General features: G+C 34.8%; 2 protein-coding genes across 2 annotated transcripts; both read left to right on the top strand.

Annotated features, from left to right (window-relative positions):
- The first annotated feature begins 3,304 nt into the window (after positions 1–3,304).
- Positions 3,305–5,524, top strand: LOC147390280 (cysteine-rich receptor-like protein kinase 34). Its single transcript, XM_086457779.1, has 4 exons — positions 3,305–3,356; positions 4,485–4,606; positions 4,767–4,977; positions 5,337–5,524. Exons 1-4 carry the CDS (start codon positions 3,305–3,307, stop codon positions 5,522–5,524), a joined length of 573 nt encoding a protein of 190 aa, XP_086313905.1.
- Positions 4,431–7,252, top strand: LOC147390279 (cysteine-rich receptor-like protein kinase 10). The gene is made up of 3 exons (XM_086457366.1): positions 4,431–4,606; positions 4,767–5,830; positions 5,969–7,252. Exons 2-3 carry the CDS (start codon positions 5,687–5,689, stop codon positions 6,308–6,310), a joined length of 486 nt encoding a protein of 161 aa, XP_086313492.1. The 5' UTR covers positions 4,431–4,606; positions 4,767–5,686; the 3' UTR covers positions 6,311–7,252.
- The last annotated feature ends 4,244 nt before the right edge of the window (positions 7,253–11,496 follow it).

The following is an 11,496-nucleotide window of genomic DNA, read 5'->3' as shown; positions in this document are numbered from 1 at the left end:
ATCCAACGGAGGAGAACGAGTGAGAGAGAGAAAGAGAGGCAATTTTTCTTGATGAGAATGGAGAGCCTCTTACGCCAACATCAGCTTGGAGAGCCGCTGAACAACTGATTGAAGTAGCCATCAAGAGGAAGTCCATGAATAAAGTCAGCGATTTGCATGGCTTTGAGATACGCCACCGTCTTCTTCATTACCTTCTCATCTGTCAAGCAACTCGCCCAGATCTTAATGCTGCAATTGATGTGGGTAGTTAGTAATAAAAAATTTAAAAGAAAGAAGATGAAGAGGAGAAGATGTATCTGCCGACTATTGTTGTTCTAGGAGAAGGCGTGTCTTTAGAAGCCAAATTGTTGAGCAGAAAGGAAGCAGCATTGTGTCAAAGAGAGGTTGCTCTGAAAGCGGCGACACAGACCAAGGATGGGAAATATAAAGGAAAGAAGAAAAAGAGCATTCCTGGGTTGGTGTGCTTGTGACTTTGTTCCCGTGGCTGTGCAAATAAAAAAAAAAACATAGAAGAGTTGGAATAAATAAAGAAGAAATAGGAAGAGTTTGAGGGGAAAGAAGAAGAGCATAGATCTTATGTTACCTTCTCATCTACTGGATTTGTTTTGGATGAAAATTGTTGCCAGAGCCATCATTGATCATTGTCATTTGCTCACTTACAAAGACTTATCTTCAAGTAACTAGCAATCTGATTCGTGACCAATAAATTCTATAATCCAAGGTATGCGCAAACAGGGATGCGAGTACTTTGCTGCAGCAGCAACAGTGATTTAGATTGTAGTACAACACTACTTTAATGTGGCCTTATATTTTGAAGATGAGAGTCAATGGTGGCCTTCTTTAGGCTGTAGGTTTAGCATTGATCAGGCAATTTGAATCCATGCAATAAGCTGACTGCCATACTTGTGTTGATGGGGCGTAATAAAGAAATCCAATAATTTTCAATCTGTACTTGAGGATTTTGCTAACTGGATTAAATAAATATACTTGATTAATAAGTGTCTATCTTAAAGAAACTCTTCCTTTAAGATCTTTACACATTGAAGTTGTTTGCAATTGATTCTCCACAAGTATTGCCCCATTTCAAAGCATAAATTTGTCATCATCGAAGTCATGTAGACAAATAGCTACCAATGGACGATGATCTTCTGTCCTCCATCTAAATGCTTTCGCTCTCCTCTGCTGAATCCCATTACCATGTGTAGTAGGCATCGTCAAGCGCCTCTTCCTCAACTATGAGAAATTGTTCGAGCATCTTGGAATCGTCATCTGCTTCATTGTGTACCAATCTATTTTGCCACTATTCATAATAACAAGCATTAAGCCACTGCCTAAAAAAAAAAAAAGGGGTAGGACTGATCGATTTATAAAAAAAACTTTTCTTCTTTTATATGGAAAAAGGCAAACCATTGGCATTGTGCGATCTGGATTGTTCTTTGACAGAGGAATGTAGATGACACGAGAAGGGGACAAAGTGATGAATCAAGCAATAAGAAAATCACTGGCCAAGTTCTCATCAAGCTCAAGCAAGACCTAGTGGTGCATCTACACGTCCAACGCTTTGGTCAGATACATACATCTCAATTGCACGAACCACAACCAATTGATCACTAAGAGAAGTGAATTCGATATAGTCCTGCAATCAAGAAAGTTGGCATTGATTTCAATCAGGAAACAATGATTTTGTGCATGATGGATTAACTACAACCATTCGATGGCCGGAACACGATCTACGTGGGTGTGTTGCTTCGATCTTATGTCGATCTTCTCTGTCGGTTCAGAAGTTGAAGTTTTCTATCATCATGCTGTTCTTTGATCATGTTCTTCATCGCTTAAATCTAACTCTAATGCTGCCCAAATTATATGATCACCAAATAATACCTTGAGCACATCATCTAGTTTATTAAACTAGAAAGGAATTGAAGGACTCATGGTTGCAATGGCTTCTCATTCTATATTGCTTCAAAGATTAAATCCCTAATGTGGAGGTCGCAGCCCCTGTTTTGGTAGAAAGAAAAGAATTAGAAAAAGAAGAATAAGGAGAAGGAGAAGAGGGTACCTGTAGGCATGTAGCATTCCAAGAAGTGTTGCTGCAACATCCCTTCAAGAAACAGCCATTAACATCAGGCATGTAGCACTCCAAAAACAAATGTGTTGCTGCAATTTCCCTTCAAAAAAAAAAAAAAAAAAAAAATCAGCCATTAACAGCAGCAATCGTGTGCTCTATTTATAGGATGAGAGTCCTTCTTAGATTCAATTGTTGGTGTTTCAGAAGGATTGAAAGAGCTTCATCTAACCGGCCGGTTCGATCAGTTTATAGAAGGAGTCCTTCTTGAACACGTTGTGGGTGTTTGGAGATTGAAAGAGAGAAAAAAAAAAAAAGAGTTTCATTCGGACTCTTTATGAGTAAGACTAGCGTCACACCAAATAAGTTGCTAATTCTTACCAAGGGTGTTGGCTCTCACATAGATTACCACGTTTGGCGATTTAACACCACATTGAGATGGAGATGGAGATGGGCGAGATGAAGATGATAAAAAAAAAATTAAAAAAAAAAAAAAATTTAAAAAATCATTTATCATTCTCACCAATCCTATATGAAATCAATAGTGCTAAGCGTCTAAATTGTAGCCGTCAGAAATATGATTCATATAAGAGTTGGGTTTTTGTTAAAGCTTCACCATCAGTTTGAGTTGAAATTGACTTCTTATTTCAATTGGAGTCTAAGTTCTATCCAATTTCTACTCCATTTGTACCACGTCATCAGTTACCAAAGAAAAAAAAATTATACTCGTGGGCCCCATATTGGTAAGGTAAAACTTCAACTACCAAATCACTACAATTTATCTTTAAATAGTGCTGGAGTGACCTCAAACACATAGGAAAAGTGTTCCGGATGAGGTTGGAAGTTGACTTGAAAAAAACAAAAAACAAAAAAAGCAAAAACATAGTTTGATGTCATACATCTCAAGTACACCAAATTCCAATGTAAGTTGGTTTCTTTTAAGCCAAATCCCACCTATCAATCGTGACTAACACAATGCCAATGATCAAATTTTTTCCTCTTGTTCTGTTGGTGTTAAAAAAAAAAAAAAAAAAAAATTATTGATACAAAAAATATATATTTTCCAAATAATTCAAGGAAAATATTTTCTTGAGAGTTTTCAAAAGGTTACTTCTCGCATGATTGCAAATTGAGGTCGTGCGTTACCAACTCCTCCAAGCTCAAGTACTTGTAATTTTCCGAGTAAATCCGACAAATTCGTTGAGTAAAACCTTTAAAAGATCAAGTTGAAAAAAACTAATGAAATTCATCTTGATTGTTTTCTCGGACAACAAGTTCTCAAGGAAGCGAAGTGCGATCGATCTCAAAATTGAGAACCTTCACTAAGCTTCAATAGCTTGAAAGACAAATGAATTAAAAACACACTATAAGGAGATCAGATGAAAATGCCAACATAAAGGTTACTCTTCACTAAAGCATTTACACTCCTTACAACATGATCAAGGAAACATCGTCGTTAGCTACGCATCCGACAATGCATCCTTGAGGGGGCATTTGTAGGCATCAAAATTTAAACGGGCCCCTAAATCCTTCTAAGTTAACAAAAAGCCCATCAAATCAAAATTTGGCCCACAAATGTAAATTGAGGGACAGGGCCTCATATAGTTTGGGTTTGGGTTTTCGCAGATAAAACCCATGAGCCAACAAATTCAAGTGATCCACATTAAATATTGGGCCTTACACCTAAATAAATAAGTTTGGCCCGATAATGATCCATTAAATCCTTAAAATTGGATTTGGACAAATTTAGCTTTTTAAATAAATCAATTAAACTTCTTTAAATTGGGGGTATAATTGGAAAGCTAAATTACTTTTAAGTCTATAAATACAAGAGCCTCTCTCATTGAGAGGGGATCGGGATCACTTTCTCTCAGAAGACAGAAGCTCTCCCTCTAGAGAAGAAGAAGCTCTCAAGCCCTCCTCCAGAGACAAAGCAAGGTTCTTCAGAGATCCGGACTCCGATTAAAGAGAAGATCAAGCATAAAGCTCTTCTCCGAAAGCCAAGAAAACTTTCTCAGCCGATAAAGCGCGAAGCCCGGAGAGAAGAAAATCTACAGAAGCCTCTACAGAAGATCAAGCACAAAGCAAAACCACCGTCCAAGCAAACTTTCTCAGCCGATAAAGCGCGAAGCACGGAGAGAAGAAAAGCTACATACGTCATCATCACTATTTTGTACTTGACTGTTAATCAGAGGAAACACTGAGATCTGTATCTACTTTTCATTAAAAATCAAAATAATCATTTGCGATTATTTTTCACAGATCTCGAGGTACATCCGTTGAAATTTATTGTCGACAGATCTCACTCTCCAAGTTTCAAATGATGAAAGAACATATCATCTTTCACAGATTTACTGTCTTTTGTTAAGTCTCTACTCATTTGATTCACATTTCTATTTTGTTAATTACTTTGGCAAAGATCTCGAGGAGATAACAGACACGGAATCCTTGAAATATGGCTTTGATACAATAGAAGCTGCTATAGGAAACTTCTCTGATGATAATAAGCTTGGTGAAGGTGGATTTGGTGTTGTTTACAAGGTAATTGTTATCATACAAAAAAAACAAACTATAATTTTTCATACAGCTCAAATATATTGGATTCAAATCTTAGAATATCGTAAGGAGGTTGTAAATATCATTTTAGGCAAATTATGAATTTTTATTCAGTTTTATTCTGATTATTGCAATATGTTCTCAGGGAAGGCTATCTGATGGACATGAAATAGCTGTAAAGAGACTCCCTAGAAACTCTAGACAAGGTGAAGAACAATTTAAGAATGAGGTTGTCTTAGTGGCCAAACTTCAACACAGGAATCTTGTTAGGCTCCTAGGTTACTGCATCCAAGAAGAAGAGAAGCTATTGATCTATGAGTTTGTGCCCAACAAAAGCCTTGATCACTTTTTATTTGGTTTGTCTCCCTCCGATATAACATTATTTTTAACAACCTCCCATATAGTGATTTTTCATTAAAAAAACAAAACTCAAAGCAATCCTTCTATTGTATTTTAGTGATGAACAACAACAATTTAATTATCATTTACGTGATGATATTTTAGTAATCCTGATAAAGTCTTAAAAAATTATTCATAAAAATCATCATACAAGAGAATTATTGAAGTATATCTTTTAAAAATCAAGGTACTGTAGATTGCTTACATCTGATGATTACCATATACTTATAGACCTAACTTAGCTTTTCTGTTTGATGTATTATAGATCCAATAAAATGAACATATTTAAATTGGGATACGAGTTACAAAATCATAGAAGGGATTGCTCGAGGGCTTCTCTATCTTCATGAAGATTCTCGACATAGGATTATTCATCGAGATCTCAAAGCCAGCAACATTTTGTTAGACGCAGAGATGAACCCAAAAATTTCAGATTTCGGATTGGTGAAGCTTTTTGTAGTGGACCAAAGTCAAGGCAATACCGGTAGAATTGTCGGAACATAGCGAGTACCAAAATTTCATCTCTAAGCTGAATTAAGTGACTCCGGATATGACTTAGCAAAAAAAATAAAAAATTTGATTCCTGATATGGAGTAGACGAAACTATTTAAATAAAATCTTAGAGCTGACTATCTCAATCTATTTTATTGGTGATGCAGTGGGTATATGTCACCAGAGTATGTGATGCATGGGCAGTTCTCAGTGAAGTCAGATGTTTACAGTTTCGGTATATTGCTTCTGGAGATTGTGACTGGCAAGAAAAACAGTAGTTTTTATCAAGCAGAGTGTGCGGAGGACCTTGTAAGCTATGTGAGTATGACTATTTGGGTGTAATTTTTATTTTTATTTCGTTGATTAAGTCTGGATATCCATAGAAAGTAAAAGAAGAATGTCTTGACTTAAAGAACTTGGATTTATCTTTAACAAATATATGTTGAGTTATTGCAGGCATGGAGACATTGGAATGAAGGAACAGCTTTAGAGTTGATAGATCCAACTTTGAAGGATTCTTTTTCAAGAAGTGAAGTGATTAGATGCATCCACATTGCGCTATTATGTGTTCAAGATGATGTTGCAGGCAGACCTACCATGGAAACTGTTGTTATTATGATTAGTAGCTATTCTATTACTCACACATTATCTTCACCAACTGCACTTTTATCGCATAGTAGAAGGGTGTCTGATATGACTTCGATGGACATTGAATCACGATCAACTCAGCCTGACCAACATACAAGTAACAATACACCTTCTATGAATGGAATGTTGATAACTGAGCAATTTCCCTGATGATCGTAAACAAAAGTATATGCTCACAATTAAAAACAACTTGCACTTAAAGACATTTTCTAGGGCTTTGTCACAGCTATTTATGTCAAAAAATGAGCTTGAGTTATTTGTATTGCGAGAATATTTGAACCGGAAAATCAGATGTGGAGTGGTCATTATTTGTCTCTCTGTTCTCAGGTTGCATCTCAAATGCTTCTTATTCCATCTTGGTGACTGGCTCCTCTTTTGGCTTCTTCAAAGGCTCAAGAGGTTTACGCTAGGGTGATCCTCTGTCCCCAAGTCTCTTTATTCTAGCAGAGGAAGTTTTTAGTAAACGGTTGAATTCGCTCCTACAAAATGGCAAGATTGAGAGATTTGCAAGTTCTAGCAACAGTTTTATTCCGAGCCACCTTTTGTTTGGGATTTCAAATGAAGCTGCTGTTCGTACCATTTCTTCTCAGGTCTTGAACAAAGGATTTCTTGACAGAGTAGCGTGGTGTGTGTCTCCTTCAGGCAACTTCTCCTCTAAAGAAGCTTGGGATTTGATAAGGAAAAAAGGGGTGAAGAAGGATTGATGGTCTGCTGTGTGGAATTCTATTGTTCGAACCAAGATAAATCATTGCCAGTGGGCTGTTGGGTCAAGGTCTGCCTTAGGTCAGTGGAACACTGGTTGTGGAAGGCTAGAAATCCCTTGGAGGGTTGCTCGTGCTATATTCGGCATATTTGGAGAGATGCTAACATTGTGGCAGATAGTTTGGCAAACTTCCGAGTTTCTTGTCATGATTCTTGTATTATTACAATGATGGATGATTTTCCTCAAAATGTTAAAGATGCGTTTGACGGAAATCTTCTCTCTCTCACTGTCCACAGTGAGATTTGTAAAATAAGGGCTTGCCGTGTTCCTTTTATCAATACAATTATACAGCAATGCAAATTTGAAATTATTCTTTAATATCCTGATTTATTGTTGCCACCACAATCATAGTGGGGAAATAGGATTTTCATGTCAGTGTGGACTTTGGGAACCAAAGCTGCAAAAATCAGACTCATTGGCAAACTCTAGCTATTGGATTAAAGGAGTATGGACTTTGGGAACAAGATTCTAGTTGTGGCTCTATCTTTGGTGGACCTAACCTCCAAAAATCAGACTGATTGGTTAACTATTGAACAAACGGAGAGTAGAATTTGGGAACGAGATGCAGAACGGGTTGGCCCTATATTTAGTTGACCAAAGCACAAATAATCAACCTTATTGATGAAGTCTAGTTATTGGGTTCTTGCATTTCTTCATTATTGATAGGTCACTCCTCACCTTTCAGGTTTGATTCCTGGAAGTGGATGGGCTCCAAGCCTATAGCGGAAAAAAATGCTCAACCAAATGTCAAAATTTTATTAATCAGGATGAGTTTTAGTCTGAAGTTGAACAAAAGTTAAGGTCTCACCATACCCGAGAAAGTGTGATATGATGAGAAAGGCTTTGAGTTGTTGTCTGTGGAGGATCCTCCCTCTTGTTTCATTAACTAAACTAACATGCTTAAATGTGTGGTCTCAACTTGGTAGTCTCCTGACTTACCCTGTTGCACTTTGGGAAATTTTCATGGGATTAGGGCATGGGACCATAGAGACTAGTCCATCCTAAAATGGTGAGTTGAAACCCTACCATAGATATAAAAAAGTTCATCTTTAAAAGTTCAACATAAGCTACTAGGAACTTGTTTGGATATTCTTTTCAATTTACACATAGTAGAAGCATCCACGGGCATTTTCTTTAATTATGAACCGCATTAATCCTTCTCATAATGTCAATGTTGGTCTCTAAAGTCCTTTTTCTAATAGTTAATTTTAATTTTTAATTTTCACTAGATTTCCCGTGTACTAGATTTTTTTTTTCTTTGATTTATTAAAATATATTTGTTGTTTTGGGAAAGTCGTTGTTACAAATTTTGTTTAGAAAGTCTACTCTTTTGATAGTGAAGTTTTTGGAATGTTGGAAAATTAGAAAAATTGGTGGGACCATTTGTAGAGAAGTGTGAAGGTTTCCTCATGAGTATTTTAGTAACACCTTCTTGTGAAATAGGTGAAACTAGGGTTACCCCCCCCCCCCTCTCTTCCCCAGGACAATGCAAGATTAGGTCTACCCCCCTGAACTTTCATTGACTCACTCTGTTAAATCGTTACTAGCGTTTTTTCTATTGACTGTTTACAATTTGAACACGCAAACTACTGTTGTAGAATTATATTAATAAATGCTATTGTTTTAGTTGAATAAATAAAAATTCTAATCAAATCTCAATTGTTGGATTGAAATATTTCACACCATCGGATTAAAAGAAAATCCAACTTCATCTTCTTGAAGAAGATGAAGTTAGGGTTTTATCATATCTTACTAGTTAGGGTTTGTATTTGTTATTGTTGAAATGTTCTCATGAGTTTTAGGGTTCTATTTCTTAAATCCATTACTTTCAAGCCTTACCATTAGTATCTTTGAATCCGATTTCAATTTTGGGATATATTTTTGTTAATCAAGTTAAAGATCTCATGTTTCATGGAATAAGATGAGGTTTAAACTTTCATGTGAGCTCTTTTAGCCATTTTTTTGCTCAAGACAGAAGTTTTCGTGCAAAAAACCTTGTTTGTAATCTTTATTGCGCGGACAAGCATGGGGTGGGGGGCTTAGAACTAACATATATAATTATAGGATTGGTATTACTAATTTAATTTTTTCTATTATCTCATATATTTCTCTCAATTTTTTTTATTTTTCTCTAATTTTTTATTTTTATTTTTGTGTTTTCCATTTGGAGATTTTAAACATTGGGTCAAAGAATGTCTTTAGGATGAAATGAAAATGATGAGATTGAGATGAACACATTGATATTAGGTTGAAAAATATGAAATTAAGTTGGAAACGATGAGATTAAGGTTCAAAATAACAAAATTTAGATTTATATCAATGAGAAATTGGTTAAAATGATTAGGGTTCTTAAGGTTATCGTCTTTAGAACGAATAGACCGAACACAATTGCGTTGTTTTGATCAAAGGATATTTTTGTAAATTCAACACATAAGGGTATTTTTGACATTTTACCATCTCTGCTAACTGATTATTGTCATCTTGTAATTCGCAAGGGGGGGGAACATTAATATCGCCTATTTCAAGGGTTTACTAAATTAACCTTTCCTTATCTTTTATTTTTCTTATGTTTCTTTTTAGTTTTATTAAATTTATTTCTTTTAAAGTTACGTTGTGGGTCATATTACAAAGTCACAATGATTTAATCGAATTTTAAAAATAGTGGTTTGGTGGGGCCCTCCAACACTAGGAAAGTGATGCTTATAGAAGTATCCAATGATGGAGGGATTTGTTAAAGAATTCTTGGTTGGAAATTCGTTAAAGATTTTCAAATGAATATTTCGGTGAGCCCCCCTCCTTAGGTTAGGTTCGGTCAAGAGAGTTTCAAGCTCTCTTAGTTGTAAATTACTTCAAATGTGTTGTCTTAAATTTTTTTACTTGTGTCCCATGTGAACTAAGGACATTCATTTAGAGAGATTCTATTGGCACCTCAAGTTTTACTTATGACAGACAAATCTTTTGAAAATAAAAACTATTGTATAGCTTGATGTGCTACAAGTACAAGTTGGTGTGTTTTGAGCAACTCTCTTGATTATTTGATGTTAATTATTTTTATTGTTATTTGATAAGGTCCCGTAAAATCACTTTGTGGGACTGTAATTACATAAAGATGATCAACACATAATTGCTAATTGTCTCAAATAACCATAATTGTATTAATTTGCCAAAATATTTGAAACTAATAGTTTTTTTAACTATTTGTAGGGTTAAAGGACAAATTTGAACATAAAGAAATTTTGTAACAATTTTTGTTACAATCTACAAGTTGAATGGGAGCAATCAATCAAAACTCAGAATCAAAGGGTGCCACGTCACCGCGTTACAGTAAACCCCTACCGCGCCATGGTAATCTAAAGGAATTTTGCCTCGAGATTTGAGTTGTGATTTCTATACTCTTCAGCCGTTGTAACTGAAGGCCCTTCTCGAAACGATTCAAGCGAAAGCCCGACCCGATAGTTTGATTAGAAGACTATAAATTGAGGGGTTGTCTCAAAGGAAGGGGTTCCTCTTCTTTTTCCAATTTTTCTTTGAGGGAAAGAGTTTTTGTAGTAGTAAGATCTCAAGAGTGTTTTTTTTTTCATCTTTATTCTTTAAATTTCCTTGTAACTCCATTGAAGGATCATCAAGAAGGAATGAAATTGCAATATAGACTTTTCTCATTCTCTTCTCTATTATGTTTCCTTTATTTTACTATTGTTGTAATTTATTAATTAGGATGATCGGCTAAACCCTCCTTAGAGAGGTCGATGATGCCGAAGCGAGTTCATCTTAATATTGCTGTTTCAATTCAATTATTTCTGTTTTAATTGTGTTCTTATGAAGCTTCTTAAGGTGAGATCATTCACTTTATATTTTCAATTCTAACTTTGATGACTATTGCTTATATGAGTTCAAGTTTAATCATGTTTTGTGATGAATTTGAAATATAAGTTGGATAATCTCTTCTAAGTTTAGGATTCATAATTGCTATTTTTTTCTAGTTACCTTCAAGTGATTAATCGATTTATCTTCCAATCCACGAACAACGATTTGTTATGTGGATTAAGTTAAAAATGAGAATTATTCAGTAATAGGATGATTTGCCAAGGTTAATTTAATTTTTCTAAGACCTTCTTACATTGTTTTCAATCTTTATTCTTGCTCTCATTTAAGTTTTTATTTCATTTCTTAGATGCAAATTTCTAATTTGTTTTAAAAATCAGTTTTCCAAAATTCTGTTTTAGTTTCAATTCGAATGAACATTTGAATCACGATTATCCCTGTGAAATGAATCCTACTTACCTAAGTTTTATTCTAATATTTGTTCAATCTACATTTCTGCAATCTAAATAGTTACACGATCATTATTTTGTTAAAAATTGAATTATAATTTTAAAATTGGGCTTAAAGTTTATTTGATTAAAATTGATCTAGGATTTGATTTTAAATTTGTGATTGACTTTTTTATCTTGATTAATTTGAAGTTTAATTGATTAAATTTTGGCTCAATTTTTTTTTTTTTTTAAGATTATTTAATTGGTTGAAGATTTATGAGTTAAATTTTTTGTTGGTTAGAATTTTTTACGATTTCTTC

Source organism: Akebia trifoliata, chromosome 11, assembly GCF_017979445.1.
Source record: "Akebia trifoliata isolate Shusen 1 chromosome 11, ASM1797944v1, whole genome shotgun sequence".
Classification (NCBI taxonomy): domain Eukaryota; kingdom Viridiplantae; phylum Streptophyta; class Magnoliopsida; order Ranunculales; family Lardizabalaceae; genus Akebia; species Akebia trifoliata.
Note: the sequence above shows the minus strand (reverse complement) of the source record. Positions and strands in the feature narration are given on the sequence as shown.